Raw genomic sequence first — 25,380 nt, forward strand, 5'->3', positions numbered from 1 at the left:
TTCTCCCATTCTCAATTTTTTCCATGGACACAGTGCCAATGGTTCAGACATCCATCAGACCTACGAGTCTGATCCATTACCTTAGATGTTGGCATTTATTTATGCACAGCCACGATGCCAAATACAAGGCAAAGATGAGAGGAAAGAAAAACTAGCAGAGCCTCTAATATGCTTTAGGGGGCATTTATTCATTTACAAGAAGCGTCACTGAAAATCACTTTCCTCTCCACTACTTCTGACTGATCACATTTGTCGAAACAGGCTTGAGGGGCGTGGTCTTTTCCAGGATAACTCCGCCCACACAGACAAAGCAGAGTTCTCACGTAAGGGTTTGATGAAAATGGAAATCAAGCAAACACATGCTGTGGCTTTCACACTCACCAGATCCCAATCTAAACAGCTGTGAGAGATTTTGAGGTAGTATACGAGGTGGTATCACAAAGTTTCGAGACTAGATCTGAAGTACTTCATCTATGTTTACACACTACCACCTTCAAAATAGTCCCCCTGCACAGCAATACAGCGCTCCCAGCGTTCCTGACGCTTCTGGAATGTGTCCTGGAAGTCTTCTTTTATGAAGCGTGTCAAAGCACCTTCTGTGATCAGCATATATATATATATATATATATATATATATATATATATATATATATATATATATATATATATATACACTCCAGATATTTTTTTTTAGTAATATTTAAAATAATTATGTTTATGAATAGTTTTAGCTATTTCTTATTTACATTTATGGCTTTTGGCAGACTTAGATTTATCTCAATCATACAACTAAGCAGTTATCAGTTATGGGGTTAAGGACCTTGCTCAGGGGCCCAGGAGTGGCAGCTCAGTGTGGCTGAGATTTGAACTTACAACCTTCAAATCCAAAACACAAACCTCATTGTGTTTCGAATATCCTCCCAACAAACCAAACATAAACCCTGTTCAAATCGTTTGGAAATATTATATAATATATTAATTAATAATATAATATAATATGATATAATATAAGCGCATTAGCAATAGTTCCCTCATTGCTGCAATGTTCTGTAGATGTTTTCTGGTTGATCGACTACATTTGGCTCGAAAAAGGAAAGTATTGAAATGACGCTTATATGAATACTTCGAGTTCAAACGTCACGGTCCGTCAGTTCCAGACTTCCGCTTTAGTGCCGAATCGGAACCGATTTTGCGGATCGAGAGCTGATACTTATGTGGTTCAAACGTGTGGAACGGTTCCGGATTAGGCTCAGTGCTGGTGGAAAAGCACTACTTCTCTACTCTTCTCTCTTCGTCTATCGTACCTTTGCACTAGTTTGCATGATTGAAAGCTTAAAAGACACAAACTCGCCAGAATGTGCTTCTGTTTAAAACATTGAGGTCTGGGGACGGAGCTCAGAAGACATCGATGTAAAAGAGGGAGACAGTTACCTTTCCCTCAGGCTGCGTTCATTTAACCTCCATGCAAACGCACTGGGGGCCGAGGCTGAGATCTGCTCGATAAGCCTCAATCAGATTCCTGCACGAGATGACCTGTTAGCGTCTGAAGGACGTTTAACATTTGCGACAGAGAGAAAGAAAGAGAGAGAGAAACAGAAAGAGAGAACACAAGCTAGATATAGTGATATGAGAGAGAGAGAGAGAGAGAGAGAGAGAGAGAGAGAGAGAGAGAGAGTGCTAGAGAGAGAGAAAGAGAGGTTGGTGTGAAAGAAGACGGGGTGTCAGCGGGTCCTGTAGCAGAAACGCTCTGCACGCTTCGTTACAGACAACAATAAAAGAGGAAAAATCTGCTATTCTCGACTCTGTGTTGTGCGCGAGCGTGTGTGTGTTTGCGCGCGAGTGTGTGTGTGTGTGTGTGTGCATGTAACAGCCTTTTTAGTCATTCAGTGAGAAATTTCCAGACGACCCACAATGCCTTTAAACCGTTTTACTGTATGTATGTCAGTTTAGAGTCAAAGCGAAACAGGGCCTGAAACCTACTAAGACCCACGCGTGCACGCACACACGCACACACACACACACACACACACACACACACACACACACACAGGGCCTGAAACCTACACACACACACACACACACACAGGGCCTGAAACCTACTAAGACCCACGCGTGCACGCACACACGCACACACACACACACACACATTTGCACCTGCTTCATGCAAATGACTAAATACGTGTTCTTGTTAATTTTAAGAACTAAACGACTGCTTTGGAAAAGATTCAAGGTGTGTGTGTGTGTGTGTGTGTGTGTGTGTGTGTGTGTGTGTGTGTGTGTGTGTGTGTGTGTGTGTGTGTCTCACTCACTAAAGCAGGCATGAGCATATTTACAGCTTTCTACTAAAATATGTTGCATTTGTGATTTTTTTTGTATTTCCTTCTTCAAACCAAAGCCTTGTTACACTTTTCTGAACAGCGACTGCATTTACATTCACATTTGCGACATTAATCAGACGCCCTTGTCCACGCAAGATTAAAAAACGTAATCTAAATATAACTCTTGAATTCTACAAAGCAAACTTGGAAAGTACTAATATAAGTGTTTCAGGAAGAGGTAGGTCTTCAACCGTCGCTTCAACCGCAACCTGCTCCCTTTTCCCTCCCTGTTTTCTAGACCTTTCCCTCCGCAACATTTAAAAGCAATTTTTTTTTGCTTTCCCCATGGGAGGGTATTAAAGAGAATAAACCTGTGAGAATGCTGCTGCTATGCAACCAGATCCATGAAGACAGACCATATCCACAATCTTACCAATGAGGCTAAATGTTTAGCTAGCTAGCTCCTCACTATTGTTTATTTTATACAACGTGAAAGCAGAACGAAGATGGAAATGGCACCAAACTTTTAAAACTAGTGTTTCCATGTTTTGCTAAATCCCTATGGTGCTTATGATAGGAGAATTTTATCGCTTAAACATGAATGAAAATCCTAGTCCTGCAATAATGAAAAAAATTAACGGAAGTGATTCGTTTTCTTTTTTTCACGCTAACGTGTATTTTTTATATATTTATACGGGAGGGCCAATGGGTCGGCTCTCCCGCCATAATGCTCCACCCCAGACCATATAAATCATTCTCAAACTTCCATAAAAAAGGTTAAACACATTTCATAATCGTTGTAAAATTGCCTGAATTCAAGTATGAACACAGTATGTTGTTCATATACTGTATATTAAACTTCAACTGGGGGAAGTGGTAGCTCCAGTGGTTAAGGCACTGGATTACTGATCAGAAGGTCAGGGGTTCAAGCCCCGGTATTGCCAAGCTGCCACTCTTGGGCCGTATCATGGCCGACCCTGCGCTCTGACCCCAGCTTCCAAGCAAGCTGGGATATGCGAAGAACAAAATTTCACTGTGCTGTAATGTATATGTGACAAATAAAGGCTATTCTTTTCAACAACAAAAAAATAACAGGTCAATAATTAAAATGAGCGAGGGCAAAGGTGGGGGAGAGGGCACTCACTGGCGTACAGGTAGGACGTTTTGAAGACAAGGGGAGAGAGGTTTGGTCATGTGCAGAGAAGGAACATGGGTAAAAGAATTCTGAGGATAGAGCCGCCATGCAGGACAAAAAGAGGAAGGGCAAGGAGGAAATTTATGAATGTGGATCAGCCAAAAACATCTATTTTGGCTAAGAAAAGTATATTTCTGGGCAATTCCTCTTCTTTCAGCTGCTCATGTTAGGGGTCGCCACAGCGGATCATGCGTATCCAACTCAAGGGAATTTTTTCCCTCACCACATCCATAAACCTCCTCCTTGGCCTTCCTCTTTTCCTGCTTCCTGGTGGCTCCATCCTCAGCATACCCACGTTTCTTCTCTGCACATAACCAAACCTCTCTCCCCTTGTCTCCACGACCTCCTACCTGCACGATCCCTCTAATAACCTCATTTCTAATCCCATCCATCCTCGTCACAACCCAATGAAAATCCCAGCATCTCGGACCACCTGCAGCATGATTCTGGGCAAATGATTAGTTTTAATATGAGAGAAATACAAAGAGAGAAATACAAAGAGAGAAAGAGAGAGAGAGAGGGGGGGGGGTGAATGCTGCATTAGTGTCTTTATCGCATTGTGTGCTTGTAGGACAGCAGCATTGTGTCTTTGCAAAGTCCTCTGCTTTAGGACAAGCCTCTTCCTAATCTCAGATAAAGACGAGATAAAGCAGACAGAGATAATGACAACGCTTCCCTACAGAATTATCACAATCCTTATCTAACGTGCACACCCCCCCACACACACCGGGAAAGCAGGCCATATAAAACTCCCCAAACCCACAGATCAAATTCTTGACATGTAGGGGGTCCCCCTCCCTTCTCCATCAATCGTTTTCCATCGCACGCTTCTTCTCATTCGGCAATCAGTCAACAAGCATCAGCAACTAACAGACAGCTCTGATAAAGGCAGGAGCCGGAGCGCACCACTGACGCACCGACAGGGAACACGGCCTCGCTAACACAGCCGGCAGAACACGAGAGAACCGTTTCCCATCTGCAGTAAACAGTAAAGGGTTATCTCTTACCTCTGTGTCTGTTAGTGGTCTTGTCGAACATCAGCATAGCATCTTCTACCTGAAAGACAAAAGAATGGAAGGTGTCGGGTCAGGGGTGTGGTGTAGTAAAGCACAGGAAGAAGAACGAACGAATCAAAGCCCATACCCAGCTTCAGGTTTATTAAACACACACCAATGAGGAGATTTGCTGAGATTATGAATATGTGAATATCTGTTGCTATGCAAATACGCTAGCTAATGACTAAATGGACTAGCTAGCTAACACAGAGCCATCAGATCAATTTATTTTCTTCCAAAGTATGTATTGGGCATTTCAGAAAAAAAAGAAAAGACCACAATACAGAAGGTCAGGTTCATCTCTAATCTCATCTCATCTCATCTCATCTTTAAATGTACAAATTTACCTAGTAAACTTTCCCAAATGCCACTATAGCCAGTCAGTCAACATTTACTCTTACTAATGTTTCTATAATCAAAAATCCAACAAAAACAGTGTAAAGAAAAATACAGTTTTCTTGTTGCAAGGCTTTTCCTTTTTTTTTTCAACTTCACTTCTGAAGTCATGGATGAAGTCGCAATTCATCAATGCAATCATGCATTGATTCTTTCTGTCACTAAGAGTACTCAATACAAACAAAATTCTTCCTTAGACCAAATAAACCTCAGTCAACGCCCTCATTCCAGTCCATCAGAAAACTTCAGTGTGTGTACACACACACACACACACACACACACACACACACACACACACACACACACACACACACACACACAAATATAAGAGACAATATCCCAGAGGGAGACCGGAGCAAAAGGTCTTCAGTTTCTCGCCCCAGTTACCGTCGCTAGGTAACACACTGAGAGGGCAGGGTGCGTGTGGCACAGCGAGGGTAAGCACCAGAGGGGGGCTGACGGCATGCACGCACACATACATACACATGGGCGTGCACACACACACGCGTGCACACAAACAAAAGTAAACAGGAATGACTTGGCGCATTGCCTCTGTTTGTTTAAATCAGAAAAGTAGTCTAACACAGAGCGCACACACACACACACACACACACACACACACACACACACACACACACACAGACTTGCAAAATTTAAACACTACTGCCAGTCTAGAGTGTGTGTGTGTGTGTGTGTGTGTGTGTGTGTGTGTGTGTGTGTGTGTGTGTACAGGATTCCATAATTAATAAACCATAATGATGCCAGTTATTGATCTTTAGAACCTTTAATTGCAGGTCGTTGAGATTGTTTCCTGAACAAACACACACACACACACTCACACACACACACACACACACACACAAATACAGACAGAACATTTAAAGTGACTCTACACTATATTGTAATTCAGGCATGTCTAGGAGTCGGAATACAGAAGTGAGAGTGGGTTTGACTGAGTGTGTTTTAAAGATGGGACCATGTCCATGTATCTGCATCTATATTATTCATTATTTGTTTTTGTTTAGAACGTGTGCAGTTGTGCTTTCACGTGTTTAATAGATCCCTTTATGTGTTTTTCCGCCTGTGGCAGTTCTTTGGGCAGGTAAGAACACACTCGCTCCAAGACTTGGCCTCCATGCAAGTGAACTGTAGTGAGATTCGATTACTGTCGAAAGCGATTTGACTCAACTCGGCTACAGGAAGTGAATCTTTGGATGGCGATGATGAAAGAGCTGTAGCACTTGGGAAATTAGGTGTGTTCCAGATATTTGGATCGGAAAAACACAAAGACAGAATAAAAGCTGGATGTGATATGAATATGTTTTTCATAAGATAAAAAAAAAAGGTAAACTATGCTCACTATTCCATCACTGTATTTCAGAATAAAAGTGTTAAATGAGTATGTTTTCAGTTCAACACAGCAATCTGGGACTAGCTCTGTTTACAAGAAAGTACTTTTGTTTATCTACATAATTATTCACAGCTCATCTTCAGTAAGAAGTCGAAGTCCGCAGGAGTAAATATGGCGAGTAGGTTGGGTGAGAAAGCGAGATCATCTGGACTGTTCCAACGATCATCACGCACAAGTTGCCGAATGGTATCTGCATTTTCGGGGGTTGAGCTCGTTAAAGGTCTTCCTGGTCTCTCGAGGTCTTCCAGTGATTTTCTTCCGCTCTTGAAGCACGCGTGCAACCCAAAACACATCGGACAACTCGTTACAGCATCGCCGTACGTCAAACGTATGATGTCAAACGTCTCTGTGGCAGATTTGCCCAGTTTCACGCGGACAGAATAGCACCAGTTAGCACTATTATTCTCAAAACTTTTTGATACCATCTTGTATATGCACTGGTAAAACAGCAAATAAACCCAAAGTATATACATTTTAAACTGAATTGCAATATAGAACTATTATAAAAATGCTAATCATTTGGCCAGCGAAACACGTTCGACAGCCCAAACACACACACACACACACACACACACACACACAGTGCTGATTCTTATCATAAGGGAAAGTGACTAAAGTTGCTATTCCCACCGAGCGCCGCTCTTTTGAAGGACAGGTCATGATTCAGTGAGCACTCAGAGATGAAGTCAGTTCAGCCATTGTATACATCTACACACACGAAGCGGGACAGTGGCGAGAGAGCTCCTGGTGCGTGACCGCTGAGCGGCCGTCACACTCCACCAACACAAACACACACTATATATATACAGTGAGGAAAATAAGTATTTGAACACCCTGCTATTTTGCAAGTTCTCCCACTTAGAAATCATGGAGGGGTCTGAAATTGTCATCGTAGGTGCATGTCCACTGTGAGAGACATAATCTAAAAAAAAAAAATCCAGAAATCACAATAAATGATTTTTAAACTATTTATTTGTATGATACAGCTGCAAATAAGTATTTGAACACCTGTCTATCAGCTAGAATTCTGACCCTCAAAGACCTGTTAGTCTGCCTTTAAAATGTCCACCTCCACTACATTTATTATCCTAAATTACATGCACCTGTTTGAGGTCGTTAGCTGCATAAAGACACCTGTCCACCCCATACAATCAGTAAGAATCCAACTACCAACATGGCCAAGACCAAAGAGCTGTCCAAAGACACTAGAGACAAAATTGTACACCTCCACAAGGCTGGAAAGGGCTACGGGAAAATTGCCAAGCAGCTTGGTGAAAAAAGGTCCACTGTTGGAGCAATCATTAGAAAATGGAAGAAGCTAAACATGGCTGTCAATCTCCCTCGGACTGGGGCTCCATGCAAGATCTCACCTCGTGGGGTCTCAATGATCCTAAGGAAGGTGAGAAATCAGCCCAGAACTACACGGGAGGAGCTGGTCAATGACCTGAAAAGAGCTGGGACCACCGTTTCCAAGGTTACTGTTGGTAATACACTAAGACGTCATGGTTTGAAATCATGCATGGCACGGAAGGTTCCCCTGCTTAAACCAGCACATGTCCAGGCACGTCTTAAGTTTGCCAATGACCATTTGGATGATCCAGAGGAGTCATGGGAGAAAGTCATGTGGTCAGATGAGACCAAAATAGAACTTTTTGGTCATAATTCCACTAAACGTGTTTGGAGGAAGAAGAATGATGAGTACCATCCCAAGAACACCATCCCTACTGTGAAGCATGGGGGTGGTAGCATCATACTTTGGGGGGGGTTTTCTGCACATGGGACAGGGTGACTGCACTGTATTAAGGAGGGGATGACCGGGGCCATGTATTGCGAGATGTTATGGGGAACAACCTCCTTCCCTCAGTTAGATCATTGAAGATGGGTCAAGGCTGGGTCTTCCAACATGACAATGACCCGAAGCACACAGCCAGGATAACCAAGGAGTGGCTCTGTAAGAAGCATATCAAGGTTCTGGCATGGCCTAGCCAGTCTCCAGACCTAAACCCAATAGAGAATCTTTGGAGGGAGCTCAAACTCCGTGTTTCTCAGCGACAGGCCAGAAACCTGACTGATCTAGAGAAGATCTGTGTGAAGGAGTGGGCCGAAATCCCTCCTGCAGTGTGTGCAAACCTGGTGAAAAACTACAGGAAACGTTTGACCTCTGTAATTTCAAACAAAGGCTACTGTACCAAATATTAACATTGACTTTCTCAGGTGTTCAAATACTTATTTGCAGCTGTATCATACAAATAAATAGTTAAAAAATCATCCATTCTGATTTCTTGTATTTTTATTTTAGATTATGTCTCTCACAGTGGACATGCACCTACGATGACAATTTCACACCCCTCCATGATTTCTAAGTGGAAGAACTTGCAAAATAGCAGGGTGTTTAAATACTTATTTTCCTCACTGTATATATATATATATATATATATATATATATATATATATATATATATATATATATATATATATATATAGTGTAATATATATATAGACACATACACACATCTCTTTTATAGAAATGCACTAGTACTGCAGGCCTTTCAATGCAGCTTCTCACAGCACACACTGTGCTTTTCCACCATCTGATAGCTGGTTAAGGACCTCTTCACCACACACACACACAGCACACACACACACACACACACACACACACACACACACACACACACACACACACACACACCATGAGATGAGGCCATGCTCACTCAAGGGAAGCAGAAATCTCTCACTCCTTTCTCCTCCTATTCTGAAGCAAACAGTTCAAAGGATAATGGTGGCCTTATCGTATGTAAAAGGAGAGCGATTGAGACTGCGCTGGAGTGGCTGGCCTTTTGTAACAATGAAGAAAAGACGCTGCTAGTCACCTCTCGCCTTGTGAATGTTAGCGAGAAAAAGTCTGCAGGAGAAAAAAAGAAAGAGCTGCTTCCTCACTGGTTTTTCCCCTTACGCTGTTTTTTTATACGACTATTTTAACTTGTGATCAAAAATTATAAGATGGCAAAATGATGATGTGGCTAATGTAGTACCCTTAAGAGATTTATGCTAGAAAACATTAGTTAGCAAAGTCAGTAAAAGGGGTTTATAAAACTAGCTGTTGGGTTGGGGATGAGTAAACAAACAATAAGAATGCCTTATCACAGGTTTTCCTCCTCGTTATTTATACTTAACTGACATATATCATGCTAACAGTCCCTAGGCTAAAAACTTACTGTCGGCTAAGCATTTTTAAATTACATGATGTTCACCCCAAAGCCGCATGAGCACAAAACTAGCAAACTTTAGCAGAGTTTAGCAACTTATTAACTCTAAAACTCAATGTTTGTAGCTCTAGAAAAAAAAAAAAAAAAAAAGTAAGTTTGTAAGTTTACCATAATTAGCATAACGAGTTAATATCCAACAAAAAGTTGAATGAGTAATTCTGCTAATTTTCAAATATCCCATAGGAACATAACGCCGGAAAACATTAGCAAAACTTAGAGAAGGACATCTAAAGCTAACACAATTGTTTCCTCACACTTTTGACTTAACTACTTTAACTAAAGTTAACAGCCAACGGAAAGGTCTAACAGCTTGGCTATTGCTTGCATCAGAGCCTTAAAATGACTTGAGATGATCTCAAGCATGCCAAAGCCTCATGAGCAAGAAGCTAGCAGCATAGCAAAGGGATGTCTGGAGCTAATTCTGTACTTTTAGCTCTAGCGCTGACTTATTAACAAGCATGCGAACTCTAGTGCTGGTGCACAGAGATACAAGGGGAAAAAATTACAAAGAGGAAGCAACTGAGCAGCTGTTTAAATTCACACGAGGGCCTAGAGGCGGCTTATCGTGTTTCTGTCAGAAGATATGACAATGAACAGTCCTTCCCTAGAAACCTTTGCACTTATGTTGCTGCACCCAGAACCATATGTACAAAACACCACACACACACACGCACACTCACACTCTATACATGCATTGGTTTAAATCAACAGCCTTTTGAATTATTTATTGGCAGACAAAAAGCATTCATAAGCGGACTGGCTTGTGGTGCGATGTGGGGAAATGTAGCAGGCCTGCTGGAGATTTAAGAGCAAAGGAAATACAGTGTGACAGCAGTTTAGATCGACTGCAATTTCCCCATTATTTACATTCCACACATGAGAATGAGATGAGAATGAGAAGAGAAAGAGAGAGAGAGAGAGAGAGAGAGAGAGAGAGAGAGAGAGAAACAGCACAAAGTCATAGCGGAGGGGATCTCTTTCACTCAGACTCACACACAATAACATAAGTTTTACTCCTCACCAGGGGGGCTTCTCATCAGTATTCATGTTTTTATACAAAATTCAAATAAGCATGTCTTTATATATATATATATATATATATATATATATATATATATATATATATATATATATATATATAGAGAGAGAGAGAGAGAGAGAGAGAGAGAGAGAGAGAGAGAGAAAGAGAGAGAGAGAGAGAGAAAAAGAGAGAGAGAGAGAGAGAGAGAGAGAGAGAGAGAGAGAGAGAAAACCTGATGGCTAGAAGCTACTAAGCAAAAATAGTACTATGCACTCTGATCGACTGCAATTACACAGTCCAATTACGTAGCTACATTTGTATACCCTTATTCCGTGAATATTCCATCATACACTCAGCAGCCTCTTTAACAGGAATACCTGTACCCCTGATCATTTATGCAATTATACACCGATCAGGCATAACATTATGACATTATAACATAATGACAGGTGAAGTAAATAACACTGATTATCTCTTCATCATGGCACCTGTTAGTGGGTGAATATATTATGTAGCAAGTAAACATTTTTCCCCCAAAGTCGATGTGTTAGAAGCAGGAAAAATGGGCAAGTGTGAGGATTTAAGTGCTCGACAAGGGCCAAATTGTGATATCTAGATGACTGGATTTAGAGTATCTTCAAAACTGCAGCTCTTGTGGGATGTTCCTGGTCTGCAGTGGTCAGTATCTATCAAAAGTGGTCCAAGGAAGGAACAGTGGTGAATCAGGGACCGAGTCATGGGCAGATCACTGATGCACCTGGGGGGCGAAAGGCTGGCTATATATATGTTGTGCTTCTGCCACATGATTGGCTGATTGTACACCAACCAGGTATAACATTATGGCAACCGATCAGGCATAACTTTATGACCACCTGCCTAATATTGTGTTGGTCTTCAGCAATTTGAGCTGCAGTAGCTCATTAATACTGAAGGGGGGCCGCGCAGGATTTTGGTGTAGTGATTTCGCCAGGCTGCTGATCAGTTTGAACACAAAATTGTTCTGTGGGTTGGAAACACCTTGTTGACATTCAGCCCTAATTAACACTAACAAAATCCTTCTTAAACGTGTTGCCTAAAGTGATTTTGGATTTGAATCTTAAGACTTGCACCTTATTTTGTTTACATTATTACTACGTGTAACGGTGTCTAACACCCTGGAAGCGTGTATTTTTATTTTCTTTTTTTGCTACCCTTCCCTCCTCTCCCTTGGGGTCATGCGGTATCCAGGAACTCTAGAGTTCCATCCGACATACCTGCTTTCCAATGAGCCGCAAATCTGCAGCCTGAGCCTCAGCAGCAACACGGACCACACAGAAACCACATATAACATCACACTATAACCTGTTCAACAATAAACTTGTCCTGACCTCTAGCTCTCGTGTGCGTGTGTGTGTGTGTGTGTGTGTGTGTGTGTGTGTGTGTGTGTGTGTGTGTGTGTGTGTGTGTGTGGGGATCACTCGTGCTGGACAGAAAGCTATCCGTGGAAAGAATTCACCCTGATTTAGAGTCCGGCCCTACCGAGCTAAGGATAGAGGTAGCATTTTTCCTTACTACCTCTTAAATCAGCGAAGGCATCTCTTGGGTTTACAGCTAAGAAGATCAATAACACAGCCGTCTGAAGTGGAGGGAAGAAATGGTCTGGGATTGTGTTCGATGTTTCATCCAGCACTGTTCACATCTGTTATGAATAAAAACGAAGACGGCACGCAGATGAAACTTGTTCGTGCTGCGGGTTCGCTATCGTACATGAGACGAGTACAACAAGAGAGAGAGCTGCTCTATGACGAAAGCTCCCAGATTCTTTCAGCACCCAGAGTGAAGTCCACTTCTGCACTGTGATTTTTATAAGGACAATTTCCTGCTTTATGTGTCTCCCGAAGAATCGCCGGTTTAAAGGTAGAATATACACACAGTCACAGATCATTAAAGCCGCCACTGTACTCTACTGTGTGGGTAAGCAGAATGTGACAGCTACAGTAATGCAGAGAACGACACACACACACACACACACACACACACACACACACACACACACACACACACACACACACACACACACAGAGAGAGAGAGTGAGAGAAGAAGTTAGAAGTGTACATGAAGGTATTGTTAATGCCTGAAAGGAGAATGTGTCAAAAAATACCAATTTTGGTATCAAGCAGAAACAAATTATGAATAGTTGTCATTTTTAAATCCAGTATACGAGTGAGCACTGTTCAAGAAAGCTCACTGAGCATTTCAACAAAATTAGTTCTTCTCCAAAAAATAAAGAAAGAAAGAAATGAATAAAGAAAGAAAGAAATAAAATCTTCATGATACATTGTCCACCGAGTCTGAATCAAAGCAAAATCAATACTTTTGGCTTTTCCTGCTTTCTGCCGTGGTTTGTTTTCACTACGCACATAATAAAACAAACCGAAAAAGCAATAAAAAACATTAGCCGAGGGAACGTGGAGGGATGAAAACATACTCCAAACTCTTTCATCCTTTGGTCAGAAATCTAGCAATGAAAAACGGTAAACCGACCAGCACTAAATGCGTACAGAAATCATAGAAAAGATTACTGGAAAGCTAATGATAAAAGGTGTTATCACAATAGTGTACCTCCAGTTACATTAACACAATATACATCTTTTCCAAACAAATATAAATAAGTGGAAACTATATTTTCATGCTTCATCAGTCGCATTTAAATCTCAGAGATGCTCCTTCTAAACCCTAAGCTCTCATTTAAACTCGCCACCTTTCGCACTGATTAAGTCCAGTTTCTGCCACTTATATGTGTGGCCTAATTCTTTTGCTCACTACTGTCTACTACAATACTGAGTCAGTGACCTCAGGTGAGGACAGAGGCGATGACTGACCAAACAGCTTTGTCCACAACCTGGTTCCTGCTTTTACCATCACAGACTACGTCATTACAACACTGCAGCTCCTGAACCTCTGTATCTTATTTAATGCCTCATGAATAAGATCCCAAGATACTTAAACTGCACTGCCATTGGCAAGGTCTCTCCTCACACCTGAAAGGAGCATCCCACTCTTTTCCTGCAGAGAACCATGGGTCCAACCCATGATGAGTGAAATCCCAGCAGTTTGAAATGTTTGATTGCTTTTTTTTTTTTTGTATATGTTACAAATCAAATTCCAGAAACACTTCCAACTTAATCTCGATACGGGTGGGTGTTGAGCCTGACTGGCATGATTTTTGAGGAACCATGTTTCCAAAGCCAAGAAAAGAAAATATATCATTCATGGTTTAGGCTCCCTCACAGCTCAGTGGCTCTAAAATTGGCCATATTACAACCCACCTGAAACAAAACTACAGCGCTGTTTAGAACTCAAAAAAAAAAAATAATTACAAAGTAAAATAAAACGTTGGCTGGCCACGAGAAGTCAGCGCAACTTAGAAGCGTGGAGACTGATGAAACACAGAGAAGCACTCTGGTGCAGTTCAGACGAGACGAGAAACATGTCCGAAAGAGGAAAGACCACACCACAGGTGCAGTTTCCCAAGGTTCAAATTGTAAGCTAGCACTCTATTTTGTATATGTGGATTAACAGACGAGTTAAATTGGCTATGGAGAAAGAAAAGAGGAACGCCAACGTTTCCACCTAGACAGCAGAGCCAATTATGCTCTCCTGAGTCATGGATGGATGTAGCATTGTCAGAATTCAAACTTGCAATGATGCAACAAAAAAAAAAAAAAAAACTGAGTTGCACCATCGAAAAACTCACAAAATACGCTAGAAATTTCAGCACTTCCCCAAATATTGAGAAATTACTGTACCAATTACAAGAAAACATGAAGAGCTACACATTGCTTCCCATCTGCTATCAGAGGAGGGACAGCAAGTAGTCACATGATACAGTGCCTCCGGAAAGTATTTACAGTGATTCACTTTTTCCACATTTTATGTTATTGCCTTATTTCAAAATGTATGGTAAAAGTATGGTGGTGGCAGAATCATGCTGTGGGGATGTTTTTCAGTGGCAGGAACTGGGAGACTAGACAGGATCTAGGGAAAGGTAAATACAGCAATGTACATCTCTCGCTCTGGACCTCAGACTGGGGCGATGGTTCATCTTCAAACAGGACAACGACAGCCAAGATAACAAAGGAGTGGCTATGGGACGACTCTGTGACTGTCCTTGAGTGGCCCAGCCAGAGCTCAGCCTTAAACCTGATTGAGCATCTCTGAAGAAATCAGAAATTGACTGTGCACTCACACTCCCCATCCAACCTGATGGAGCTTGAGAGGTTCTGCAGCACGTTAATAAAGTGTTAATGCAAATGTATTTTAACGGCATTAATTTTATTAACGTGAGACTAATGCAGCATACATTTCTGTTCGACCATTTTTTTATTTAAAATATAAATAAAAAAATATAAACAAGACCTTTTGAAAACCTTCAAAGCAACACACATTTATTTATGACATCCTTTCTTTACTCTGATATAAAAAAAATATAACATTCATTTTACTGATGCGGCTCAAGTCTCAAATCAAGCACCAAAATCCGCCATGAAGCAAACATCCGGCAATTAAACCCGTCCGTGTGGAAACATAGCGAAAATTTCTTTCAGTGTCCTGATGATTTACGTAATTCAAAACACCATAATTACTTTAAAACATTTACAAGAATATTTTGTCTTCATGCTCTATGTTGAGTTCGGTTACACTAATAATAAACATACATTTGCATATAGGATCCATATTTGTCCATGCCCATGTTGATTAGAGTATTAAAAACTTGAAAAGTAATAATTTAGGGTTCATTCAGAACAGATAAAAGTGTGCGATTAAGTTGACAATCATACGATTAATGGCGATTAAATATTTTAATCGATTGACAGCCCTAATATTTACATATATACATATAGCAATTTAACAATTCGGAGTCAAAATCCCAGGAGCGCCAATAGAAATGTCCTGCACTTTAGACCCTTTACTCTTAGCTTAGAGCTACAAATAAAGAAAAACCTTAACTACTATCCTGACTGTTTAAACTGCATTAGTTTGATGGAATTGATTTGAAAACGTCCCTCAGGACAGGGTAAAGTATCTGGTCTCTACTGTCAGAACATAATCCTCCTTGACATCTAGTCCAGTGTTCTGTAACTTCAGTGTTTTATCTCTCAGCTGGAAACATGTCTATAGTGCACCTTTATGTATTGCCTTTTTATGTGAGTGCACCATTAAAGCTTTGCTATAAAAAGCTAAATAAAATGTACAACAAAACCTAGAACACATTCCAAATCTATACAAATATGTCCTCATGTTGGTGCCATTTTTATACCCAAGAGTTAGTGGTGATGCCTATAACATCGATGAGAGAAAGATATTTCAGTGTTGTAGCTACAATTATTTGTTACGCCTTCCCTCAGAAACATCATGACTATATGTACATTACTACACAGTAATAAAATTTTTTCGCATATCCCAACGATGTTAGGAAGCTGGGGTCAGAGTGCGATTCAGCCCTGATACCACACCTTTGGGGTACTGAGGTTAAGGGCCTTGCTTAAGGGTCCAAGAGTGGCAGCTTGGCAATAATGGGACTTGAAACCCCCCGAACGAATTAGTAACCCCCCAGGCTTTAACCACTGAGCTTCCACTTTCACTCCTTTAGATATTTTAATGAAACAAGAAAAATTATTCATTTACATGTTTCTTCCTCATTGACATGTACCGCTTACACATTTCATTCTGATATGATTACAAACTCGCCAATTGTTATTGTGTACTTCCCCCAAACCTAAACTTCACTACAGATGTACCATTATTTGTCGCATCCAATAAAGCACCTTTCAATTGTGATTGGAGAAAGAAAGGGTGAGAGAAAAACACTGATCCCTCTTTCACTTCATTCCCATGCCTGAAGTCTACAGAACAAAGTGTGAGAAAGAAAAAAAAGGGCCTTTATTGTAGTTAAAAAAAACCCAAAAAAAACCAAAGTGAAACAGATAAGAATCAAATGCAACTCTGCTCAAATAGTGAGTGAGTAAACCGAGTGCACACAAAAGATCCTTCGGTGAAGAAGGTTTGGTTTCGTTCACACTCAAAGAGACACTCAGTGTTCGAGGTGGCACCGGAGGAGGCGCGGTAAGCCTCGCTTCTATTCTCTCGTTCGCAGTGGGAAAACATTGGCGGCCGAGAAACGATACTCCCAGGACGCAGTCAACTCTAAGAAGCCGGTGTCCCGGTGATTAGGTGGAAAACAGCAAAAGCTTTAAGGTGCTTGTTTAACACAAAGCCTAACGCTATCAGATGAAGCCGTTCAATGGGCTTTCTTCGCCAGTCCCGAGTCTAAGCAAAAAGTCTGTAAGGCTCGACGGGGGGGGTGTGGTGTTACCTAACGGCGAATTTGCTTTTTTAGATGCTTTTTTCCCTCCTATCTCTGATATGAGCAGTCATCATTTGTTATACAATGTGTCACTTTAAGCTGTGTAACTGCTTCACTCGGCCCTGAGTGAATGAGATATTAACATTGAGAGCCAGGGCTCACAGTGGGGCATTAAACAGAGAGGAATGTGTTTTTGTTTGATTTTTCTCCCTCACACACATACACATGCTGAGAGCCGAGCATAATCACAGCACACAAGTTGTGAAAGGCCTGATTCGGAGACTGCGCACCTGTGTACTGGCGTGTTTCTTTATTAAAAAAATACTGTGCTGTCTGTAAACCAAAATCCACCCTGTAACCTAAAAGCCAAACGTGAGAACGGCGTCCTCTAATCTTCTATTTACCACCAGGTTCTGTGACGGAAAATATACACAAAACCTTTCTTCCCCTTCAACTGCTGTCATCTTGTTTCAGAAAAAGTTTCTACGTTTACACATAACCACCTTTAAAATAGTCCCCTTGCACAGCAATACAGTGCTCCCAGCGTTCTGGCCACTTCTGGAATGTGTCCTGGAAGTGTTCTTTTTAAAACGTTTCAAGCTTCTTTAATAGTGTCAAAACGGCGACCTTTGAGCTGGATCTTCCCCTTCGGGAAGAGGACGAAGTCGGCAGGAGCCAAATCTGGTGAGGAGGGTGGGTGTGGAAGTGAGATCATGTTGCTTCCAGTGAGAAACTCACGTGTGAGAAGAGATCGGTTAAAGGTCGTCCACGGATATCTTTTGGAACACTGACTTATTAAGGCCCGTGCTCCCTGTGGCTGTGCGTGCAGCCTTATGCAGCAGTCTGTTCTGATTTGCTGACACCATGTTGGAACGTCACCATGATGACAACACTTTTTTGCTATTACAATTGAATCAACCCTAATAACAGTCAAAGATCTTGGTCAATCCTGATTATACCATGTTCTTCCTGCGCATACACAGCTGGAATTCGAAATTCCTGGATAATAAAAGTTTCCCCAAATATGTCAACCGGATCCTTATTACATGCTCCAAAGCAAAGTTACCACCAAAGGATCGCCAGAACCATGAAATGAAAAGCAGCTTCGTTTTGCATGTGTTTATTCAGACTTATTTCGACGTCTAACGGCGTGCACAAATCTTTTGATGGTTGTTTGCTGTCTGAGCTTGCGACCGAGTCACAATTCAGAACTTCCCTTCAGGCGACGGAGGCCATCGACGACTGCAATTCCTCAAATCTGTCCTCTGTTAATATGCATGAGCTGCATGGTGCCGCAACCAACCGGAGTACGGACGAGCTGATGCATATTGTATAAGGGAGCTTTGTATGTCGGCTGTGACAATTGTGAACACAATACGGGGTGGGGGGCTGGTTGACTGGGGTATGTTCAGCAAGCCGAAATTAAATAAGGGGACATGCGGAGGTCGGAGCGGGGGGAACAGGGTCTAGGGATGACTGACAGCAACGTTAGTCCCTAACTAGTCAATAAGGGTTTACAGCTATGGTAAAAGTATGGATATGGGCACGTTGACCAGTGTGTGTGTGTGTGTGTGTGTGTGTGTGTGTGTGTGTGTGTGTGTGTGTGTGTGAAATACAAAGAGAAGAAGAAAGAGAGAGCACGGCAGGGGACTTTCTATTATAGCTGAGTTTTATTAATAGGGCTTTAATGTAGTAGCCATATCCATCTCTGCCACACACTTTACAGAGAGGCTCGGCTTATTGTCAGAAAGCAAAATGCCTCTGAGACATGCACTTTCTCTCTCTCTCTCGTTTGCTTTCTATCTATCTCTCTATCTTTCTCACACACACTTACCCACAATCCCTTCCTCCCACTCACTGTACCGCAAATGCAGAAATACGGTTCCTAGCATTAGAGGTAATTGAAATCCATGTGTCTAAGACAGACCCGTAAACATGGCTTCCTTAAACTGATGCCCTCCGTCTTTCTTTTTTTTTTGTCTAAGCAATCACCATTATTCTTTTCCCAAGAAATCTATTACTGCTCTCTTTTTCCCCCTTTCCCTTTCCACCACCAAGAACATATTGTTTCCACGCCTCTATCCTCCCCGACAGAGACGTTTATGTATATGCTAATTACATTAATCAACAGAAAAAGTGCTTATTAAATCTGCTAATTGCTATGTAAATAAGTTTCTCCTGACACACTGGCTGGCACACAATCACTCTAATTTAAAATAAATATAAATATGTCAGTTTTCATTTAAAGGGGAAAAATAAATATATAACTAAATAAAAGTCCGCCAGCATCGTCACCTCCTTTCAGTCTTATTTTTTTCTCCAAGTTCTGCCTGGAGCGTCCGGAGCCATTCGTCTCCCACAGCAGAGATGCCAGTTAAACTTGATCTCCACTCCCGCTGGCCGATCGATAGCTAACCAAAGAGGCAGGTGAGGGAGAAAGCGAGTTTGAGAGCAGTGTCATTTTCTATGTAATGGAAAAAGTAATCGCATCTTTTCTCACTTTCTCCTTCCCTCACTCCCAGCCCCCCCTTAGACGGTGATTTGAGGTGATAGCCAAGCAGAAGGTTTGGATTCAATGCCGTTGGCATTCTCAGGAAATCACTCTGACCCGAAAGCTTCGTGCGATTGCCTTATTTTTATTTTTTTTTACTAACGCCATCAACCACGCCACAAATGAAGCTGCACGGTTTTATCCAAGTGAACCGAAGAGAGGGTTTACTAAAGATGTCCCGTCAGTAGAATCGCTCTTATTTAAAATACCCTCGTATCGAGCCTAATGATGGTTGAAATAATCAAATCAGCTCCCTTTGGGGGCCTTTCAACTCAGATAGCTGTCACCTCACGATGCGGCTACACTGCATTAAAAGCTTACTTAAGCAAAGAAGCGACAAATTCAATTACGTCTGCGAACCAGCCCCTCCCCTCCCCCGTCGGTACTCGTCACCGGTGTTTTCCCTCAGATTAAGCCTTAATCTCTTTCAAAGGCCGTATCAATAATATGACATTTTCCATCACAATAGAAATGAATAAATGCCAGTCAAACCTTTCTTCATTATTCCCTTACACCCCCCACCGTCCCCTCTCGGTAGTGCGAGTCGCTTTTGATAGCTCGTCCCTCTCTGTCAGCCCGAACGCAGGAGGCTCCAATTTGAATACAGTAACACAGCCCCCTATTTATTAAAGCTTGGATTAACATGACAGGCAGTTTTGTCTGGGGAGTCTTTAATATGGCTCAGAGAAGCGATCCGCGAGACAGTAATGGCTTCGGGATAATATAGTTGAGTGATGTCGCTCGCTTGGCGCTCCAAAGCAGAACAATGGAGGAGTATGTGGGCCGTGAACAGGAAGGTGGGATTGTGGTATGTGCAGAGCTGGGAATATGACTGAGCCTCTATCTGTCTGTCGGTCTGTCTGCTGTTTGGTTGTCTGGCTGAAACAAAAGGATGGGAGGAAAACAAAGCAAGCTGCATCCAAAAGGTACATTTACATGCTCTTCCCTTTTTTCTCTCGCAGCAGTGACAAACTTGGCCTTGAGCGCTCTGAAACTCCAAGTAGGACTAGTCAGGATTGTTGTCGTGGCCCACGGCATCCTTCTGTTTCACTCTATTTCTCCGATTTCACAGCTGATGACTGCTGTATGTTTTTCCACTAAAATGCTGCTAGACAAAATGGTCCATCTGCCCTCAGACCCATGTTCCGCAAAACAAGACACAATATCTCATCTTCTTGTATTTATTCTCGTGCAGAGCTATCCGTTATGAAAAGACTGCGCCACTTCTGCCGCTTTGAACGCAGGGATTTCTCCATAAGTGCATTCGTAATAAAAGCGAAAAGGGTCTAATGTACACCTCTGAGGCTCCTTGCTAGTCTGTGCTTTTTATTTATATTATTTCTGCAGGTGTGTGGAATGTGAAGGCCCACTAGGCTTAGAGGTCTGTTTCACGATCAAACACACATCTGTTCCTGTTATCTGAGATTTTAAGAGAATCGATGGGGGTTCCTTCCAAACCCCTGGATTCCAATTAGACGCTCTCTCTGCCCATGGACACGTGCCAGGAGTCAACAATGCCCATAAAGAATACAGCAGCACCTTGGAGGCGGGATTAAGAGAACAAGAAGACGATCAGAGAAGAAGTCGAAAAAAGAAGCGAGTAACCACGAAACGCTGGTTCAGACTGCTTTGGAGTTTCAGAGCTAATATAATCAGGATCTTTGGTAAACGCCACCACATGGCTTTCAGAGAGGATGGGGTGCAATTTGCAGCAAAAAGAGCACATCATGATACTTAGAGTAGGGGAAGTTGTGGTTAAGGCTCTGGGTTACTGATCTGAAGGTCGGGGGTTCAAGTCCCAGAATCGGCACGCTGCCACTTAACCCTCTGTGCTCCAATACAGCCCTATTGGAGCACAGCCCTCTGTGCTCCAATAGGGCTGTATGAACTCAGCTTCCTAATATTGCTGGGATTTTCGAAAAGTTTCACTGTGCTGTAAAGTACATGTGACAACTAAACTTTAGCTTTCAGCTTCAACATTTCTATAGTGAGTTGTTAGATACTATATGTGAGAAATATATACAGATAGTATAGTATATCATTCTAAAATTAAAATGCCACACGAAAAGGTAAATATTTTTTAAAAATTAAATAATTTTAAGTCGAACCATTGTACCCCGAGTTACAATGGTTCTATACTGACGTTCGTTCGTGCTGCCACAAACATAATAATTTATTTACAGTATTTACAATATTTACAGTATTGTAAATATCTCCGTTTTGCTAAATTATGTACTGTAAAGTCTTAAAGTATTAACAAATTACAGTACACTATTCCATACTAATCACCGTTCTTTTAAGACTCCTGTGGCAGGCTTGGCCATGTCTTGACTTATGTATTATATGTCTTGACCATGTCTTGACAATATTTTGGTGACGTAGTAACGCATCTCCCTCGTAAGTCGGGGATTACCTGTATATATTGCTAGTCATAACAATGTGTTGCTTGGTCTTGGTGCTAGGTCTTTCATGCTGTGCAGAAAGCCGCTCTAGTCTGAACTAGATAAGCGGGTAATTCATCAAGCCTGCCTGCTGAAGCTTATCGTTCCTTCACAAGGACCCACTCGGTAAAGTCACCTGCGTCCCACACATCTCCCTCCCTTGCCCTCCATTACCAGGACGACATTATGCTGGTCCTGGTGGACGAAGGCCGAGAAAACATGTCTCCTTGCCTTGCCAGTCTTGCCGCTGTTTCAGGGGAGAGTTCGATTCAGAAAATATTAGTGATGCCCAACAACCAAAGTATGGCAGGAAAAAACTGGTTTCTTTGATATTTCTCAGACATAATGTCAGACGCCACAGACAACACTGAGGAGGAGCAGGTCTCTTAGTTTGGAGTTTGCTATAAACTAGGAAGATGAAAACAAAATAAAAAGAAACAAAGAATGAACAAAAGTTCACATCAACAACCACGGATATATTAAAGCAAATTATCGAGAATCACTCCAAACCTGGGTAGGTATGCTTGAATAAGAAGAGCCACAGAAAGAAAGAAAGACATAAATGAGTGTGTAGACAGGGAGTGGTGATGACTGAACCATTATGCTGTGGCTCATTAGAGACCAAACGTGCTGCAGTTTTGCCTGGCACAGTCAATCAGGGAACGGTGAACTCTCCATCTCAGCAGGAAGGCTGGGACTGCAGTGCCAACTTCAGTAGGCCAGCCCCAGTGGGGAGTCCATCATGCACACCCAGAGTGCTGCCAATCACTTGCTCTATGCTTCCTCACTTGAGAAGCAATCACACGCCCTCTTAGCTGAGAGCTAGTGGGCTGCTAACATCTGGCCTGCGACGGCAAATCAGAACACGAACAAGACTTCAGACCGACAAAAAAAAAAAGCTTTTGCATCGCACATGCAGGAATGTGGAAAAAATCTGTCCCGGTTCATCGACAGGGCAAATATACAAGTCATTGACATTTGCTAGAAATACCGGACCATTCATTCATGGCGGTATTGATGGTGGTCCATTTGCGGCGAACGATTTTAAAGCCTCTCCATTAGGATTGTAACGGAGAGAAACTGCCCTTGGCATTGCCCCGTGGCAATTGAGCCTCAAATTGAGGCTCGGGTGGATAGCTTCAGCATCATTCGGTCACAGCACACTGGGTCAGCGAAAAAGAAAAAAAAAAACGCCTCTATGGAGAAGAGCGCGTCATTCTTTTCTCTGTCTTGGCTTCCTTGTATGCAGCTGCCTCTGAGAAGCTGCCAGATGAGCTCATGACGCCCCGTGAAGGGTGCGGAATCGGCACTCGGCAAGACGGCCCGTCTCCCCGTAAATCACCCCACCTCTCCTCCTTCCCTCACCTCACAGACCCAGAGTGCCGACAGGCGCATTTAGCATCGTCTCTGAACTCGATTAATGAAATGTTCGACTAATAACTGCTGATCTGTTTCCACCTGACAAGCTGTACACTTTAAAGGCAACTCTTTTGCCTCTTGCAGTCTGTTCCTTGCACTGAAATTGCGCAGGGCTTCGTGTTAAAACGCATCCGCAGTCATTTCTTTCAGGGAGCTATGCGGTGACTGGGGGTGAGATCAAAGGCTGCAAAAACTAATAAATAAAAAATACAAATATAGGATATGAATACAACTCATTGAACGATGACTGGAGATAGGAGTCGAGTGTAGATGGGCGACTTGTGGAGGATCTACTAAAGCCTTGGTTTCATTCGGCAGTTCGAGACCGGGAAGATCGGGAACCTTGTGGTTAGTGCGAGTCACAGGACACCGCAGACGACAGGAAATCACAGCCGAGCCTGTTCTCCTTCTCCACTCCTTACTCATTCTCTTTCCTTTCCATTTGTCAGAAGACGTGATTAGCTGTCAGCACCTCCATGAAGAAAGATAACCTCCGCACAGACAGGCTCTTCCCTCGGGCAGCAAGCAAGGGAACACAATAGTACAATCCAACACGAATACCAGACACTCGCATGGCTGGCGATCACACAGCGTTGGCTCTAGCGCAGACATACGGAAGTATTCTACACATTCACTCAATCACGCATCGCTCAGAAACTTGGAGCGAATTAATCAAACCCCAGATTTTAAAAAAGGGGAAAATTTTTAAAACAGCACAGTATGTTATCCCCTATTTGTAGTTATGGCAAAGATGAGGTTGTCAAAGATATGATTTAAAAAAGTCTCGTTCATTTCTTAAATGATCTGTTATCAAGTTCATGTCTCCCCAGATGATCTAATGTGTATTTGTTCAGTCGAAAGAAGAACATTTCCGTTACATCCGTTAAAATTCAGTCTTACTCTGTTGGAAGCTTCCATTTTTTTTAAACAAAAAATCCCTCATTGAAATGTACATACTCAAGTGAGGTGAGTGTGCGTGTGAACATCTTCCCATCTCGCCCACTTTCATTAATTTCTGCTTTTAGACTGTCTCCTTTCAAAGGGGTCAGAAAGCATTTTGAAGTTCCTCCACAGATTAATCAGGCACATTAATCAGAAAGCCAGTATGAAGAGAAAGGGGAAAAAAGAACAACAAAGGAAAAAAATATTAAATATCATGAGATGAAGGGATTGATAAATGAAGGGGCAGAGTGAATAGATGGATGGATGGTTGGAACGATAAATAAAAAGGAATAAAAAAAAAGAAAGAAAAGTAAATAGGAAATTAGGAAAAGAAAAGAAGTAGCGATTTTTTTTTCATTGTTGGTGAATGACAGAAACAGTGTTAATTGCGATGTGGCATCTGATCCCTCAAAAGAGAGTTCGAGGAAATCGAGTAGAAGCACTGCACAAGGTCTCCATTGAGAGAGAGAGAGAGAGAGAGAGAGAGAGAGATGGGCAGTTTGTGTTGCCTAAGCCAGTAGTAACAAAAGCACACCAGCAGATCCTATGACAAACATGTTAGTGATGCCATTACATGAGGCAGCCAATGGCCTTTTATTTATACAGATCCTGTCCTCTGCTGACTAGGGAGACAGAATGAGAAAGGGGACGGGGGAAGAGAGTCGAGAGAGAGAGAGAGAGAGAGAGAGAGAGAGAGAGAGAGAGAGAGAGAGAGAGAAAGAAAAAGAGAGAAAAACTCCACACAAAAGTAAACCCTCACTGCCTCTGAGAATGTGCCTTAATTGAGTACAAACAGAATGCGTCCACTAATTACCACTAATCAATTTACTGCAAAGAGCCATTATGACTCAAAACTATGGGAAACATGCACACTCGTTAGAAACAAGCTCGCTGAAAACAGAAAGCATAATCATACTGTTTAGCCTTGAATTGCCAAAACAACAAGCATGTTGGAAGAACATCAGCAGAGTTTTTACAGTGTTCTGTAGAATGCACACTCCATCCATCCATCCAG

The 25,380-nt window shown here is 42.1% G+C and overlaps 1 protein-coding gene across 7 annotated transcripts in view; it reads right to left on the reverse strand.

The window, feature by feature from the left end:
- The window catches only part of msi2a (musashi RNA-binding protein 2a), a 258,690-nt gene that overhangs the window by 121,679 nt on the left and 111,631 nt on the right, over positions 1-25,380 (reverse strand). For all 7 annotated transcript variants that reach the window (XM_083568557.1, XM_083568554.1, XM_083568556.1 and 4 more), the window contains one exon: positions 4,521-4,569. In XM_083568557.1, coding sequence (XP_083424683.1) covers positions 4,521-4,569 — 49 coding nt within the window. The remainder of the gene's footprint in view (positions 1-4,520; positions 4,570-25,380) is intronic.

Source organism: Silurus aristotelis, assembly GCF_946808225.1.
Source record: "Silurus aristotelis genome assembly, chromosome: 18".
Taxonomy (NCBI): Eukaryota; Metazoa; Chordata; class Actinopteri; order Siluriformes; family Siluridae; genus Silurus; species Silurus aristotelis.